Here is a 17,529-nt window from a genome sequence, read left to right on the forward strand (position 1 = left end):
GGGAGACTGCAAAGCTACAAAACTGTCCAGGAAGCTTGCAAAGGCCCAGGACTGGAGTTATGGCTCTGATAAGAGCCAAGGAGAAAGCATGCATGCAAATACAGACATGACCACCAGGGGGCAGTGGAGACCCATCCTCCACTATTAAGTCAGTTCTGTTTAGTCGCTCAATCGTGTCCAGCTCTTTGTGACCCCATGGACTGCAGCACGCCAGGCCTCCCTGTCCATCACCAACTCCCAAAGTTTACTCAGACTCACGTCCATTGAGTCGGTGATGCCATCCAACCATCTCATCCTCTGTCGTCCCTTTCTCCTCCTGCCCTCAATCTTTCCCAGCATCAGGGTCTTTTCAAATGAGTCAGTTCTTTGCATCAGGTGGCCAAAGTATTGGAGTTTCAGCTTCAGCATCAGTCCTTCCAATGAATATTCAGGACTGATTTCCTTTAGGATGGATGGGTTGGATCTCCTTGCAGTCTAAGGGACTCTCAAGAGTCTTGTCCAACACCACAGTTCAAAAGCATCAATTCTTCGGCACTCAGCTTTCTTTATAGTCCAACTCTCACATCCACTTGCAACAAGGAAGGTTCTACACCCAAGGCATGGTGCCAGAACTAGGGGGCAGTGGTGGTGTGTCTGGTCAACATGTAAGAACACAGACAAGCCCTGGGTTCACAGCCTGTCTCTGTGCTCGTTCACAGGATATCGGCTCTCTCCGAACCTCTTTCCCATCTGTGAGTGGGAGGCCACACCCCTGTGCCCATGGGAGGCAACCCATGGCAAATTGCAGTGGGTAAGAAGCCAGGAGGCCCACAAGTGCCCCATGAGGGCTTTGGCCTCAGGTAAGTGAACTGCAGTGACTGACCCTCAAACTGTGGTGCTTGTGAGTCTGGGGAGGGTTTGGTCTCTCTTCTGGGGCTGAGCTGTTCATCTCGGACCACAAAGAAATGGCACTAACACCGGTGAAAATAATGGCAAACTTTATTGGCATAAATCACAGGAATTAAAATGGGAAAAAGCCAGGTTATAAGTTTACAGAGGAAAAAAAAATTAAAAATCAAATCATCAAATAACCATCCACCCAGAGGGTAGAACCTCTGGAAGCCCCAGATCCTCCTCTAGGGGAGGGGTCTGGGGTGGGTCACTGTAAACAGAGCAATAAGGCCTAAGAGTAGAAGTGGAGACATCAGACCTGTGGCAGGACCTGGCCGAGCTCCCCAGACCCAGGCTGCTCCCAGCCCCGCCTCCAAGGAGGGACCCCCTTCTCCTCCTGAGAGGCTCAGGACATCCAGCCTCTGATGAGGTTGGTGGAGTGGGTCTGGCTTGTCCTCACTTAAGACCCCACTGGGGCCCCGTTCCACTGACCCAGAACCCCAGCCCTGCCTGTCTCATCCTCAGGGGGCTTCCTGTTGCCTCCTGCTGTTCTTGTCCCTCCGCCCAGAATCCTATCAGGCCCCCAGGCAACAGCCTGGGTGGGCTCTCTCCTCGGTGGGGGGGGGGGGGGGGGGCCACCACCAGTCTCCAGGGAAGGCAGGAAGTTTGGGGAAGGGACGCACCCAGTGGAATCAACAAGACTAACGGTCAAAATCAGATCCCATCTTTCCTGAGGAGGCAGAAGAAAGGATCCCCAGAGTAGCAGGGGGGAGGCTGATAATGTTCTCTTTGTGGCCAGAAAGTTCACAGGGGCGTGAGCACTCCTAACAGCTTACACAGGGAAGGGGCACCCCCAGAGTGGACGTCCCCCTCTCTCCCCGCTCAGAAACAGGACGGATGAGGTTCGGAATTCTCAGCCCCAGAGGGCAAGACACCGTTCAGGTGGGTTTCAGTGAAGAACTTGCTGGCCTGGGGAGTAAGGAAGGGGGTTCGAAATACAGCAGTTTATAAAAACAGTCCCGGAGAGCTATGAAGTTAAAGATGGGGAGTCAACAAAGCCGCTCCCCGTTCACCTGCTTGTGCTAAGAAAAAAATAAGATACGAATTGCTTCCCCACCCCGAGCCTTCAGTACAAGGCAGGCCCTGCGTATCCCGCAGCCACCGCGGTGCACACGGGGAGGAGTACAAAAGGAGTCGTCTGTAAAATCTCTTCAAAGTCAGTTTCGTATAGAGAAGTAAAAGCAATTCAGACGATATGAATCCAAACCTCAGTGTAGAAAACTATCAAAGTCGGTACAGTGTCCGGGCAACGGGGTGACACTCACCACCTCACGCGGCCCCAGGAGACGGAGGAGGTGCCTGGAAAACATTATTGCTGGAGAGGCCTTTCTCAGTAGAACCACAGCAGTTGTGGGGGGGGTGGGGGGCAGGTGTTGGGGGCAGCTGCCCAGGCCTGGGGAGACGGGAGGGGCAGGAGGCTCGTGAGGAACCTTCCAAGGCCCTGCAGGCACGTCCGCCCTTGGGTGGATGGGTGGGTGGATGGGTTGGGTGGATGCTGGCATTGTCTGGGGGGAGCTTGTGTCCCCCCCGGTACTCTCAGAACAAGGCTGACGAGGTTGGGGTTGGGGATAAGGATGCAAAGAGGCCCCCGTCTGACCCTGCCTGCCCTCCCCACCCCCGGCTCCACTGCCAAAATACAAGTAAGAGATGGCTCCAGTGTGGGGTGCTGGCTTGGCCAGGCGGGCTCGTGGGGACACAGGTGGGACCCTCCAGCCTCTGCCTCGGGGGAGGGTGATGGGCTGGCAGCCTGGGGGAGCCTCGGGAGGAGGAAGGCGGCCCAGCGGCGCTGGCAGGGGACAAGAGAAGCAGGCAGGACCCCTCAGTGTCCTCTCGCCATCGCCGAGGACGCAGTTCCAGTTTCAGTCGGGTTGGCCCCTTCGCCACTGCCCCCCACCCCGGCCCCCCCGGGACGAGGCCTCTGGGTCCCAGCAGCAGTGAGGAGGCTGGGCCGGGGAAGGGGCCACGGGGAGGGACGAGGGCGCCTAGCAGAAGAGCTTGAGGAAGCAGTTCTGACAGTAAGGCTTGTCGTTCTGCTCCTTGAAGGTGCCCTTGTTGAGCTGCTTGAGGCAGAAGGCGCAGACGAAGTGCTCGGGGTGGAACTTCTTGGCCATGGCGGTGATGCAGCGGCCCGTGATGGGCTTCTGGCAGCCCGAGCACAGCGAGCCCCGCCGCTCGTGGTAATGCGCCTCGCAGTAGGGCTGCCCCTCGTGCTCGAAGAAGCTGCCGTGGACGAACGGCGTGAAGCACTCCTGGAGACAGAGGAGGGCGGGGGGCTGTTCAGGCTGGGGGGCTGGGGGCCGAGGCAGCTCCTGGGTGACGGGCAGGGGACCGTCAGGGTGGCCACACTGCAAACGATTCCCCCTCGACAAGTGTTTTCGACGTGCCGAGTGTGGTGCTAAACCCTTACTCAGCTCTCCCGGTAATGACCTCGACTCGCTGCTGCCAAGTTGCGCTGCTGTTTTTGCTGTTCAGTTGCTCAGTCATGTCTAACTCTTTTGTGACCTTACAGACTGTAGCCCGCTAGGCTCCTCTGTCCATGGGATTCTCCAGGCAAGAATACTGGAGTAGGGTGCCATTTCCTTCTCCAGGGGATCTTCCTGACCCGGGGTTCGAACCTGCATCTCCTGCATTGGCAGGCAAACTGTCTACCACTGAGCCACCAGGGAAGCCTGCTAAGTTGCACTGCCTGGATTCAAACACAGGTCTGACTCCTGGGCACTGCAGCATATGTGCCCAGAAACCCTGGTGTCAAAAAAAAAGGGTTCTGAGGTCAAACTCCGCATCCTAGATTCCCGTTTATAGAGATCCGCAGGCACACTCAGGTATATTAAAGGCTCTGAGAAGTCCTGCAATGAACAGTGTTTCCCAAAATTACATAATCAGGGGACCCCTGCCGGAACCCTCATAACATCTGGGGGCCATCATCCCCCAGAATGCAGTCTGGAAACCATCCTCCATTGTCCGCCGAGGCTGCTGAAGGCTTGTTACCTCATTTCACTCTCACATCCCCTTCTCCTGGACCTGGCCTGACCCAGGGGCGGCTGCATAGGTCTGCCTTGCTCTCGTTTCTCGCAGCCCCTGCACAAGCCCTGGTCCAGGACCGACTGTGCTTGAGGGAGTGCGCCGCCTGCCTTCCCACCTCATCAAGAATCTCAAGCAGGCCCTGTAAGTCAGCTTCAGAAAGCACAGGGAGGTAGCCGCTTCTCCCCGCAACGGCCCGCTCTCAGCCCCTCCAGAGGAAGCGACGGGGCTCCTTACCCGACACACAAAGCACTCGGGGTGCCAGAGGGTGTTGAGGGCCGAGATGTAGTTCTCCAGGATGGCCCGGGCGCAGCCGCCACACTTGGGCGCAAACATGTCAAAGTAATCCTTGCGGCAGTAGGCCTTGCCGTCTTTCTCGTGGAACCCTGAGGGGCGGGGGTTGGGGGGCAGGTTAAGCTTCGGGGAGGGGCCACCCTGACTCAGCAAGGGCTCCCCCCGCACCACAGCCCACCTTCCCGAGGCTCAGTACCTTCAGGCCCGAAGAAGGCTCCACACTGGGCACAGAAGAAGTGCTCAGGGTGCCACGTCCGGTCGAGGGCTGTCACCACTTTCTGTGAAAGCCAAGCGTGCGGCCCCAGCTGAGCGGCTGGTGTGCGCGACAGACTCCCCCCACCCCCAGCTGAGAGAGACCCGCAGGCCAGGGTGTCCTTCCCACTCCCCCTCCACCGGTCAAGGAAGGAGCTGACGCTCCCCAGATGGGGGTCTCTCCCAGCTGTGCTCTGAACACCACTGAGAATTCTGATTTACTGAAAAGGACGTGACGTGCCAGACACGCTCTGTCTCCTGTAATCCTCACGGGCAGTTGAGGTCATACGTTCTACTGGGCCACCCATCTTTTAAGTGTAGACATGGAGGCCCAGAGAGGCTAGGCATTTCCCTAAAGTCTCACAGCAAAAGAGCGAGGGAGCCCACACTCTGCTCCACCTATCCTCGGCAGAAGGGAGTGGGAGATGGCTGCATGATGGGCGTTAGGACCAGCCGTGCTTCAGGCTAGAGGGTGAATCCCAGTTTCCCGGCTGTGTGTGCTCGGGCCTGCGCGTGACCTCTCTGGGCCTTGCCTGGCCCCCACCCCTGCACCTGGGCACTCACATCCAGAATGGGCCCATTGCAGTAGTAGCAGCGCGGAGAGAAGAGGTTGTGATAGTCCTTTTCACAGTAGGGCTGTCCATCCCGCTCAAAGAAGTTCCGGGAGCCGATCTCCTCCTGGCAGTGGGTGCAGACGAAGTGCTCGGGGTGCCACGTCTTGCCCATGGCCGTCACCACCTGACGGAGGGGCGGGGGATGCGGTTCAGGACCCGGCCCTGCCCCTGCACCAGGCACCCTGCCTCTCATGCCCCCCGGCAATGCCCCACCCCTCCTCATCACCTGCCCCGCGATCGGCTTTTTGCAGGCCCCGCAGACCCCCTTGGCGACCGTGGCGACCCCCAGTTTGTTCAGGTCAGACTGCAGGCTCCCCAGCATGCTGTCCAGCTGGCTCCCGGGCTTCGGGGGGCCCCCTGGGGGAGAGCTGCTCCCCGTCTTCCCCTGGGCCATAAACTGCAGAGACAGGGAAAGAGGGCAGGTCAGGACACCTGGGCCTTGGGGGCGGGGACTTGCTGCCGCACGAGGGCGTCTCTCCCTCCTGGACAGACAGGTTGAGGCGGGCGGAAGTGTAGCCCCTCCAGGGGCCTTGGAAGCCCTCAGGTGGGAACGGTCTCCACAACGCATCCGGGGGTCCCAGGGGCTCACGGTGGGCCTGACTGGGCCCCGGAACACACCACAAGCAGGACCTGCAGCCCCAGCCTCAGCACTGACCCCTCCCATGTCCTGCCCTTCGGGGCCACTCTGCCTGCCGTTCAGAGGCCAGCCAGCCGCCCAGCACAGCTCGCCATCTGCTCTCTGTTCCAGGTCCTGGATCTTAGGGGAGGAAACGAGAAGGATTGCTTTTATTTTAATTACAGAAGAAAGAATAAGAAAACTTGTCACTAGACCATGTCACAAAAGGGACTCCAGGATAAGATAAGAGAATGGATTTTCCCCCCCTACTGGCAGTAACCAAAATCAGGAGAAAAAGTCTACGGAAAAACCACCACGAGAGAGAGGGGCCCAGGGAGAGATGAAGAGGGAGAGAGAGGTGAGCCCACCAAAGGCACGGGACTGAGGGGCGGGGTGATGGGTCAGAGAGCCAGGGGGCCTTGCCAGGTACCAGACCTGGGGCTGCAGGGGACACAGGCTTGGTTTTCCTTCTGAGGACAGCATCCTCAAAGGGAGCCTGGGGCAGGACCGAGGGGCGGCTGACACCTCAGGGGAGGCAGTGAGCGTGGACATCGGGTGAAGCGAGGGTCCAGGGTCAAGGCCAAGGCCAAGGCAGGGCTGTGGTACCTCGCAGGTGCCTTGTGGTGGAGGCACAGGGCCAAGTGCAAGGACGGACATGATATCTTGGGGGTGGACAGAGCGCTGCGTGTGTGTGTGCGTGTGTGTGCGCGCGCGTGCGTGCGCGCGCAGAGTGGGGACGCCGCTGGAGCATAAGGACAGGCACAGGTGGGGCTGGGCCCCAGGAGGCCTGCCTGCATCGGGGGGAAGAGCGGATCCTCATCGGTCTGGCAGCCTATGGACCTCACGGAGCGGGGTGCAGCCACGCACGGGGCGGGGCCCTGCACGCCGACTCCCTGCGGCCCCGTCCCAGTGCTCTGGACCCCGGAGGGGCCGCAGGGGGTGGGCGGGCTGGGCAGGGGAGGAGAGCTGCTGGCTGAGGAGGCGTCTTTGCGGTGCTGGAGCAGAGGGCTGGGAGGAGGAAGAGGAGAAGGCAGAACAGAGAAGGTTCTCCGCAGGGGAATAGGAGAGCCGGGAGGGAAGACGACCTGGGAGGGAGAGAAGAGGGACAGAGGTGAGCACGGAGACGGTGGAGGAGACGGCAGCTCGGCGGGCGGGGGCTCCCAGGGCCCTCTCACTCTTGGCATCAGGGGTGAGGCCGGCCTCGCGAGGACGCAGGATGGCCCCCCTCGCCCGCCCCACCCCACCTGCCCTCTGGCCAGGGATGGGCAAGAACCAGAGGCCCTTTCCGCCCCGGCCCGGCCCAGGGGCATCTGCTCACTACCTTCTCCACCAGCTGCCCCCCAGCCCGCCTCCCACGCGGCTGCACAGTGATGACGACGCCCTCGGTCAGCCAGTCCTCAGTGGAGGCCCCTGCGGCCCCCGTGGCCTCCTCTGCCTCCGGCCGGATGCCCAGCCGACCCTGCAGCTCGGTGATGAGCCGCTCCTGGGACGGGGTTCTGCTTAGGGTGGCGGGGTCCAGCCGGCGGCGAGGGGAGGGCTCCCGGGACATGGGGTGAGCGTGGCCGGTCTCCCGGCTCCTCCTGATCACCGAGCGGATCTAGAGGGGAGGCACACTGTCACAGGCCACTCTGGGGTCAGCGGAGGCGGCTCAGTCCACACTCGGGAGTGGGGGTGGGGGGGTGCCAGGAGGGGAGAGCAGAAGAACCCAACCACCAGAGATGAGCCGAGCAGAGCTAGAGCAGAGGCAGGGGGCCCTGACCTTGGGTAAGACCCTGAACTTCCAGGGCCTCAGCTTCTCCATCCTTTAAATGGGGTAATGGTATTTTTTTTTTCAATGGCTTTAAGGAGTTATTACAAGAATGATGTGAAAGAACGTTAAGTGGACATTCTCGAACGGGCTTGAGACTTTTCCTTCCTTTTTTTTGTTTCTTAATAGAAACAAAAAAAAATAGTCTTTTCTTCCAGTATATCCTTTAACCAGTTGTTTTTTTTCCCCTCGTTTATATAAGAAGGATTATAACCTACTTGTTTTTAGCAGTTTGGTTTCATTTTGTTGTCGCTTTTGAAAAGGGCCTAAAAATTTCAATCAAGCAAAAAGCAGATAATAACATGACGTCAGCCACAGCTCACTGGGGACGGCGTGCTATGTTCTTCCGAAGCACTTTTCAGGCATTGTTTCATTTAATCCTTTGGACAACCTTGGGGGAAATGGGTCTATTTTCCCTCATTTTAAAGATAAGAAGACTGAGGCTGGTGGCGGGGGGGTTGCCCAAGGTCACATGGGGCACGCGAGTTGGAAGCGTGGTTTGTATTCATTCACTTCTTGCTGGTTTCAAAGCCCATGCTTTTAACCATTCCACACACATCCCATCAGGATGTCAGGCGAAGCTCATCTAAAGGAAAAAGCCTTCATTGAGCAAGAGGCTGGCTGTCACTAGGAGATTCCGGGGGCCACGGAGCTCCGCTGGCCCCACAGAGCCCACTGCCCAGCGCTGGCCGTCGGGGTCTCAGGCCGCAGCCTCTTGTAACCGGCTGCCCAAGCAGACATGCGCAGACAGGGAGGCTGCATGCAGCCAGCCAGGCGGGGCCACGCCGAGCAGCTGGGCGAGTGCGCGCCTGCCTGGCTAGATGTGGAAATCCTCTCCGTGGTGCTGGGCATGTCCACGGCCACAGCCCGTGGGAGTTCTGGCCGGTCCATCCTGGCCTCGGTGGTGACTTCGGTGGTGCCCTCTGGCCTCCTGGGGGTCTCAGGTCCCCGGGCTGGCCTGACCAGGCCACCTGCCAGGGGCGTCTCTCCACCTAGCTGCTCGTCCTCAACGGGGGTGTGGCGGCCGCTCTCCGGCGCCCCTGGCTCTGGCCTTGCCCTCTCCTGACATCCACGTTCCTCCGTGAGGCTCCAGGTATCGGGGAAGACGGCCTGACGGTCCACGGCCACGACGGCCGGCTCGGTGACCTCCTGGAAGTTGGGAGCAGCTCCCTGCGGGGGCTCAGGCTTGAGCACCCCCAGAGCCCACGGCCCCTGCCAAGTGGCAGCCACCGCCTCTTCCGGGTGCAAAGCGTTGGCCAATGGCGCTTGGGGGGCCCCAGGATCCTGGGGACCTGTGCCCCCAGGGTAGGGTAGAATGTGGCCAGGAGGCACCCTGCAGAGCTCCTCAACCAGGTCTGGTGGGTCCCTCCAAACGTGAGCCTGGCTCTCTACACTCAGCAGCCCTGGCCAACCCTCTGTGGAGGGAAACCTTGAGTTGGGGGTGTCAGGCATCACCCCAAAGCCAGCCAAATCGAGCTGGCCGGGGGCCACGTTGTCCTTGGCGCAGAGGACGCCCAGGGTGTGGCTGTGGCCTTGAGGGGAGGGCTTCCGAGGGGGTGGCAGGCCTCCAGAGGACCCGGCAGGAGGCGGAGGGGAGAGGCTGTGGTGTGAGGATGGAGCTGAGCCGGGCGGCAGCCCCGAGGAGCTCAAGGCCACAGCAGAGGAGGAGCTGGTCTGGAGGAGGAGAAAGACAAGAGACAGGGGGGAGGAGAGAGACGGGAAAGGTGAGGAGGGACACACACTGGGGGGCAGACCGGGCCTCAGGGCTCTGACAGCCCCAGCTACACTGACCAGACCATCTGCGCTGACCAGACCAAGATGGCAGCAAAGCTGAAGCAGAACAACTGGTTCTGGAAGAAGACTCAGCCCCTAGAAGGGTTTTCCTGGGCTCCACCTCCCTGGTTCCCATCTACGTTCCCCATCCAGGGAGCCCGGGTCTGACTCCTGGTGGGGGAGCCAGATCCCACATGCCGCAACTGAAGACCCCACATGTTGCACCTGGGATCCAGCGTAGCCAAATAAAGATTGTCTTTTTTGAAAAAAAAAAAAGAACCCAGGCAGCAGAAAGCAGCCTCTGACCCACGCCTGTGGGGCTCCTAGTCCAAGTAGGGACGAGAGAGAAGAGATTAAAATGGGGTGGACCGGGAGAGGTCAGCCCAGACGTGATTAGGAGACAGGCAGCTGCAGGCAGCTCCCGGCTCTGTCTCTCCCTGGTGATCCCAGGTCTCCTACATGCCCCCGAAACCTCGCTCCTGGGGCTCAATGAGAACCAGCACAGCTTCTCAAGGGAGTCTAAAGGGAATCTCAAGGGGGTTTGAAAGCGACAAAGTGTAAAGGGCGCTGGGGCGCGGTTCCCGCCTGAGACCAGTGTACACGCTCCTGACTGTGGCCACTCAGGAGGTTCACACGTGCAGGCCACTGCCCCGCCCCAGGTGAAGCCTCAGAGGCTCAGAGGTGCCCCTGGGGCCCAGAGCTGGTGCCCCTCCTCCAGTTCCCTAACCATGCTCCCCCAACCATGGGAAGGGTGGAGTCAGTAACGGTCAGGAACTGGAGTTCAGTCACTATCAGGACCCACCGAGGCACTGCCTCCTCTACACAAGCAGGTGGTGGGTAGGGGACAGGGCACCTCTGGCAGGTGTGCCCAAGAGCCTGATAGATGAGGTTTCCCAGACAAGAGCCTGTGGGCCTCGGAGGTCCATGGAGGCTGGAAGGAGGCCGGCGAAGGAGCCAGAAGCAGAAAAGAAAGAGGACACGCTGGGGACGCCAGCCAGCGTGGGAGATGGGGCTCCGGGACAAATGACCTCTGGGTGAAGGATCCCACCCGCCAGCGGAGCCCGCCCTCCCCCGCCAAGAGCAGCCACCAACACTGGGCCCTTTGTCCCAGCCTCCTGATCCTTGCCTGGGTGGTGGGGAGCCGGGAGCACCCAGGCAGGAAGGAATGTCCTGCTGAGCATGTCCCCAGCCTTCACAGGCTGCTGGATGCCCCTGTGTCCCAGGCTCGGGGCGAGGCACCCAAACCCTGAGTGGCCAAGTCCCAGCCACTCACACTGGGGTATGGGAGGGGAAAACTGGGGGCTTCTGAGCAGGCAGGGCAGGGGAAAGAGCAGGGGTGGGGGGACCTTAGGGCACCTTAAAATCCGACAGCGAGGCCATCAACTCGTCCAGCTCCCTGGTGGCGGAGGAGGCTGAGATGCGCGTCTGCTGCTGACTGGAGGTGACTCGCTGGGGACTGCTCATCTCTCCCTGGTTCACAGTGATGGTGGGGCTGCGGGCAGGCAAGGAGGCATCAGCAGGGACCCCTGGGGCCAGCCTGAGCGCCCCCAGCATGGCCCGGCCCTCCCCTCCCCAGGGGAGGGTCAACACTTCGGCTCCGACACTGGGACCCAGCCGCCACCCAACCCCGGGGAAGCCCACCAGCTCCCAGTCTCTCCTGGGGACATGTTGCTGGTGGGTGGGGGGGCAATGCTGTTGGCCAGGGGGACAGAGCGCCAAGCGGAGCTTACGGGGGAGAGGAGAAGGCAGCTCACATGGCACCTTTCCCAGAAGCCCAAGCCCAAGCCCAAGCCTGCCTGTGCAACAAGCCCCAGCATCCTGTGTGGCCTCCACGACACTAGACGCACACGCAAGGCTGCTGCAGCCATGCAGAAAAACAGAGAAGAGCTGACCCTGGGGAGGCGCTTACCATGTGGACTCGGTAACGTGTTCTAAGGGTCTTATCAGGTCTCAGCCCACTGAGGTGGGTGGTCTCATCCCCACGACCTCACTTCCCCTTATTCCCTTCTACAGATGGGAAAACGAAGGCTTGAAAGACGACACTCCCAAAGTGCAGAGCTAAGACGTGGCCCCGACTGCGTGGCTCTGAAGCCTACACTGGGGGACTTCCCTGGGGGTCCACTTCAGGGGCCACGGGGTCCAGCCCTGGTCGGGGAACTAAGATCCCACAAGCCACATGTGTAGCTGGAAACAAATAAAAAGCCTGCACTGACAGCCGCTGGGCTGGGGTGCCCTCGGTGCGCCCAGCGTCTGTCCTCCGTGAGGGATGGTGGCTCACTGCCGTCCCCCAGGGCCTGGTGCAGGGCCCGGCAAACAGCAGGAACTTCAGGGTGACACCAGGGATGAGCACAGGATGGGCTGAGCGAGACTGAGACCCTCCCCGGCCCGGGAGGGCCCCCTGGAGACTCACACGGGGCTGGGCACGGAGCTCTCCAGCTCATCCAAGAGGTTCTCCACGCTGGGCCGCAAGTCCTCCAGGCCCCGGCCACCGTTCCGTTTGGGCTTCTCTTTGGTCAGCGCTCCAGCTTTGCCCCCTAGCAGGCTGTTATTCTCTGGGACGCCATAGTGGGTGCTCAGAGGCCCCGGCAGTGGTGGGCTGGAGTTGGCCTCATCTTGGGAGAAGGAAAGAGAAGAGCCGCTCAGCCCTGAGCCCCGCAGGGACCCAAGACCAGCAGAAGGGGTTGGAGCAGGGGCGGAGTGGGGGACCCCTGGCCCAGTCCTACCTGCGGGGAAGCCTGGGGGGTTATGCTGCACGGCGTTCAGCTCCAGCAGCAGGCGGTCTAGCTCGGAGAGGTTGCTGCCCAAGGAGGAGCTCATGACGGTGGGCGAAGGCTCAGCTGACTTCTGCTTGTTGGGGAAGCTTCAAGAAGCAAAGGGAAGGCTGTGGTGAGAAAAGCTCCTCAAATCCTCCAGGAGAACCAGGAGGGGGCGGGGGGGTGGGGTGAGAATCCGACGTCTCCAGCAGCCAAGGACAAAGTGTGGGGAAGGGATGTGGCGAGAGGAGAGAAGAAAGGAAGTGTTGCTTCAGTTCCTGAACCTTCCTCCATGCAGGGCGGTGTGACACCCAGCCCAGTGGCTGCATGGGGATGGCAGATAAGGCCACACCGGGCCTTCCGCAGTAACCCGAGGACCCAAGGAGGAACCCCCGCCCCCCTCCAGCGCCCTGGCGCAGCCTCGGCTGACTCAGCCCAGCATGTGTGGGATCCCCGGGTCAGGGGAGGGGCTGGCACCTGTACACGTGGTCTTCCTCGCCGGCTCGGGGACACGGGGGCCCGCCGCCGTCCTGGGGGTTGGAGGCACTGGAAGTCTTGGCACTGGAGCCGTACACGGGGGATGAGGACTGAGGCTGTGGGGAGGACGGTGCTCAGGGCCTCCCCGAGGGGCGGGGGTGGGTGGAGAAGGAACAGCCCGCATCACCCCCGGGGGCCTCCCGCTCACGGCCAGCCTCACCAGGGAGTTTCCACACTCTGGCCAGGAGACAGGTGATTAACGCTTGGTCACTGTCCCTTCACGTGGCATCCGGTGGGGAGGGCCAGACGCTTCCTGCCTCTGCCGCGCCTCCCCCCCAACTTCCTGGGCTCCCCAAGCCCCTGCCAGACCCCCTCCACTGGCCCCAAAGCTGACTTCTGAGTCCTCCCCATCCCCCACCTTACCTGCTGGTGGGTGAATCGGGAGGTGCTGGGTGGCCAGGGGTCTAAGGGGTCAAGGACCGAGCCATTGAGGGCCTCGCTGGATGGGGGCGGTGGGACGGGGGGCACGGCGATCTCCTGGTACGTGTGGTTCCCAGTCGGGTAGGAGTAGGGGGTCTCCTCAGACAAGAACACAGGCCGCTTGGAGATGTGGGAGGTCGTGGACTCCAGGTCCGCCAGCAGGGCGTCTGCAGAGAGTGGGCGGGGAATGGGTGAGGGAGAGGGGTCCTGGGAACTCAGCCTCCAGGGCCGGCACCCTTCAGGCCTGCACCTGAGAGTTGATGAGCAACTTCTGAGCTCCGGCCCCACCCATGGGAGAAAAGACCGGCCCTGGGGCAGAAAGGTGCCAGCCCGGACCAGCCTGGCCAGGTGTGCGCCCAGAGCTCAGCTCCCGGCCAAGGAGGAGGTGCTCTGGGGGCTCTGGGGCCGCCGCCCCGGGGATCTCCTACCTCTGGGAGCCAGGCACCGGCGCTCCCTCCCCGACAGGACTGTGCGGCTGGCTGGCCGGGAGTCAGAAATGCCTGCCTGACTCCGCAGGGCAAGGCAGACAGACCAGGCGGGAGGGGCCCCACGTCACGGGGAGGGGCCAGGTCCCCCCCAGGAGCTTAAGCCAGCTCAGCCCGCAGCCTGGAGGGGTGGTACCTGCCTTCCTGACCAGGTAGAAGCCCATCAGGCTCCAAGCTCCTCCCTAGTCTCAGGGCTACTGGGGAGGTGGGGGCCGGGACGAGGCTGGCATGCTGCTCCCTACCCCCTCGGCAGAGAGGGGCAGGCTGGACTGCTCTGTAGGCTGTTTCTGCAGAAGCCTGGCAGGCAGCCTGGCCCCAGAGGCTCCAGGGCCCCACTACTCTGCTTTTAACAGCAGCTAGGGAGCCGGATCGGCCTTGAGTGCGAGCTTCCATTACCCAGGCACCGGGCAACCAACAGGGGGGGCTCTGCATCTCCCCAGTCCTCAGACAAGAAGGGTACAGCTGGGGGAGGGGGTGGGGGCAGGAACTGCTGATCCTCCCCTCCTGAGACCCTCAGCTGCCCTAGCCCGGCCGACATGCCATGCCCTCACTCATGCCCTGCTCTGTGCTCACCAACCAGCTCACTCTCACCCCAGTGCTGACCCATTGGGGTCGGGGCCTGGTGATAACCATCCTCAGAAAGCAATGGCTGGCTCACAGCCCTTTACTAGTAATGGGCCCAGTGCTCGGCACACTGTATCCATGGTCTCCATTAACCCTTCTAATGAGGCTGGAATTCCCACCCTCCCTTTACAGATGGGAAACTGACTTCAAGAGGTGATAGGACTGCTCCCCGCCCACCGCCGCCATACCAAAGTCCAGTGCGTCACAGGAACGACTCCTCGGAGGCCCCCCAAAAAACCCAAAACTCTGCCCTGCAAGAGGCTGCGGTGATCACAAGATGATGCCGGGTTTCAATGGCACAGCTTCCTGAATGACAGGGCCCAAGCTCCAGGGCTGCCAGTCTGGTCCTTCCTGGTGACCCAGTCTCCAAACCCTACCCCTGCTCAGAGGCAGTGAGAAGGAATCAAGGGCCACACCCAGGGCCCCAGTCTGCGGGCCCACACCGCCTCCCAGCTGCCTGCCCTGATCTCTGACACCCAAGGCTGGCCTGGCCCCACCTACTCCAGGCTCCTAGCCCTGCTGATCAGAAGCTTGTTCCAAGGAAGGTCAGGTCCTGCAGGTCCCCCTCCCCCTCCAGGTCCTTTGGAAGACGTCTGACTTCCTGTCTGTAGCAAACCGGAACTAGAGGGAGTCTGCGTGTGTCTAGGTAACAGAGGAAAAGGAACTAGCCTCCAGGGCCAATCCCAGTGGCCTCTCCACGGCCACACCTGCTGCCTTGGCTCCATAAGGCATCCTGGCTTCCTCTGTGCCCAAGCCGGCAGGGGGGGGCGGATCCCTCCTTCTCCACCACGGACAGAGCCAGCCCCCTAGAGCTGACAACAAGTGCAAGTCCAGTAAGGGTAACGGGAGCAGCTGCCACGCTGGAAGGCCCGCCGCGTGCTGGGAGTGCCACCTGGGTCACCACTTTTGCTCCTCACAACACCACTAGTGCGGATGGCAAAACTGAGGCTCAGAGAGGTAGAGGCACATGCCTGCGCCACCTGAGCTGACCGAAGGGACGCCACTCGGACCTGAACGCGGTCTCTTGGGCTCCACTCAATCAAAGACAGATGGTGAACCTTCCCTGTCAAAGCTTCTGAGCTAGGGACACTGCCGCCCCTGCACCAAACGCCGTCCCCCGCCTTGTTCATGAGCTGACTCCAAGTCTGGCTGATTGGCTTATGATTTAAACAGACTCTTTTCAACACAGCTACATCTGTGGGCCGGAAGGCACAGTCCTGGGGGATCGAGACGGAAGAGCACAGGTTGTGGAGTCAAGCCAGACCTGAGGTCAGTCCCAGCGCCTCTGTCTACCCTACCCATGGCCATAGGGCAGATCACCTGGCCCCCACCTGACGGCACTGGTGCGAGGTTTACATGGGAGAGCAGATGATACAGGACATGGGAGGGGGCTGCAAACATCACATGTCATCTGCTTCAGAAATACAGGAGAAAAAAAAAAGATTTTCCTCCAAGGAAGCCAGGTGAGGGTGCCAAGTGCTGACTCCTCCTTCTAAGTCCTCTCTGGGTAGGATCTGGGCAGGACAAGAAAAGGGTGACCTTGAAGAGAGAAGAGCAAAGTAATAAAGTAACACTCAAAGTGAAACGTCTGGATGTCCGAGAGAAGAGCCCCGTCGCTGTCGAAACTCCTGTCTGAGGGAGGGATGGGACCCGTGTGGCTGCCAATTCCACCAAACCCCCCACAGGTGCCTCAAGGAAGACCAGGGAACACAGAAGGCATGGGGGGTACTCTCTGGCCTCTACTTTGCGTTCCTGGGGCTGCTATCTCCCCAGAGGCTGCACAAGGGTGCCGGGCCAAAGTCTTCTTGCAGGCTCAGCAAACTCCTCTCTTGCCTGAATAAACAGAGGAGGCAGGTGGAGGACGGAACAAGGGAGTCCGCCTGCAGGCAGCGGCCCAAGGTGTCTGGGCTGGGGGGTCCCCAGTTTTCAGCTAGAGTTACTGCCTGGTGCCAGCTCTGGATCCCCTAGGGGCAGGCTCAGAGATTGCTTAGCATATGCCCCGGAGAGGGTGTCTGAGAAGACACCCTCCCACGTTTGCAGGCTGCCTTTCATCCACACAGAGGCAGCATCTGAAGCAGTTCAGGCTGAGGAAGGCCTCAAACTCCACTAAGCTTCTGGGTCCAGGCCTGAGCACTCTGGGACAAGTCAGAGCCACCAGGAGGGCCCCGGTCACCCTGGGGAAGGAGATCTCTCGGGGGCTTTCCAGTCTCCTTCTGGAGGAAACCACCCCAGATTCTGCAGACGCTTTGCCTTGAGGACCAGCTGATTCAGGCTCTGGCACTTCCATCCAAGGAGAGGGTCTCTGGGTACATGTGTACAGGGTCTCTGAGTCTCTCCTTTTGACACTGTGGGTGGAGGGTGTTAACGCTAAGTCTCCAGCCCACCAGAGGCAAAGGCCAGCCAGCGGCGCCCTGGCTGGGAGGGGTGTGCACTGTCCCCCACTGCCCGCCAGGGGGCGCTAGTCGCCCGTCGGCTCTCCACGGCCGGGAGTAACCGAAGGTAACCACGCTGCAATCACGGAATTTTAGAGCCAGGGGAAGACACGGGAGCCCCTGGCCGGCCACAGGAACACCGGCAAAGTTTCAATGCCAGAAAGGCCTAACTGAGCTTTCAGGACGGAGCAGGCTGCGAGGAAGGGCACAACGGGCCCGGGTGCCAAGCCTGCAAGCACATATATCACTTGAAGGCGAGACTCAAAAGTGCCGCAAGAGCCCGCAGGAACCCGAGAGAGACAGGCACAAGCCCTGGCTTCCAGGGCCCGGTGGCTGCACCTAAGCAGCAGCTCAGAGAGGTGGTGGCTTCGGCTGAGAGCTGCCCAGGTGTAGGGAGGTATCTGGTGGGCACAGCGCACCAGGGCCAGGCCAAGGTGACAGGCCCTTCTCCCAGCTGGCTGCAGTAACCACCCGCTGAGCACAATCCTCAGGACAGAGTGGGAGCCCCTGGGTCTGCCGCCCTGAGAGGGTTAACACTCAGGTGTCCAGGCTCTCTGCCCTGGGAGGGAGGAGACCCAGGGGCCGGTCTGCCTGCATTCCAGGGCCACTCACATTCCCAAACCAGCTCAGACACGTGGGGATGACGGGAGGGGGACTCCGGGATGGGAGGACCCCCTGATGCCCCCAACATAGGGGATCTCTCCCCCAGGCTGCAGCTCCTGGGGCCTGAGCTGACCCAATAAGAAGTTAAAGAAAAGCCATTAACCAGCTCCACCCCCAACTGGAGTCTAAAGACAAGCCAGGCCTCTTTCGAAAGCCTGCCTTCCTCCTACCCAAGCTTGGCCACTTCTTAGAATGCGATAACGACTATCAAGATCAGAGGCCTAGAGCTGGCCAGACGCCAGAGAGAGTGAGATAAAAGGCCGGCCGTGATCCCTCAAGGTGGGGGCGGAGGGTGGAGGCAGGGTGGG

The 17,529-nt window shown here is 61.0% G+C and overlaps 1 protein-coding gene across 4 annotated transcripts in view; it reads right to left on the minus strand.

Moving 5' to 3' along the window:
• Positions 1-960: 960 nt before the first annotated feature.
• The window catches only part of PXN (paxillin), a 43,080-nt gene continuing 26,511 nt past the window's right edge, over positions 961-17,529 (minus strand). For 2 of the 4 annotated variants that reach the window (XM_059876194.1, XM_059876195.1), the window contains exons 2-15: positions 12,961-13,184; positions 12,538-12,653; positions 12,031-12,167; positions 11,718-11,919; positions 10,664-10,799; positions 8,348-9,208; positions 7,049-7,324; positions 6,519-6,812; positions 5,767-5,868; positions 5,338-5,508; positions 5,062-5,235; positions 4,442-4,523; positions 4,189-4,337; positions 961-3,179 (exon numbers count right to left, since the gene is read on the minus strand). In XM_059876194.1, coding sequence (XP_059732177.1) covers positions 2,913-3,179; positions 4,189-4,337; positions 4,442-4,523; positions 5,062-5,235; positions 5,338-5,508; positions 5,767-5,868; positions 6,519-6,812; positions 7,049-7,324; positions 8,348-9,208; positions 10,664-10,799; positions 11,718-11,919; positions 12,031-12,167; positions 12,538-12,653; positions 12,961-13,184 — 3,191 coding nt within the window. In that variant the 3' untranslated portion in view covers positions 961-2,912. Of the gene's footprint in view, positions 3,180-4,188; positions 4,338-4,441; positions 4,524-5,061; positions 5,236-5,337; positions 5,509-5,766; positions 5,869-6,518; positions 6,813-7,048; positions 7,325-8,347; positions 9,209-10,663; positions 10,800-11,717; positions 11,920-12,030; positions 12,168-12,537; positions 12,654-12,960; positions 13,185-17,529 lie in introns of those variants that run through there. The other 2 variants (XM_059876196.1, XM_024977784.2) reach the window with 2 other exon arrangements.

This window comes from Bos taurus, chromosome 17 (genome assembly GCF_002263795.3).
Source record: "Bos taurus isolate L1 Dominette 01449 registration number 42190680 breed Hereford chromosome 17, ARS-UCD2.0, whole genome shotgun sequence".
Lineage (NCBI taxonomy): Eukaryota > Metazoa > Chordata > Mammalia > Artiodactyla > Bovidae > Bos > Bos taurus.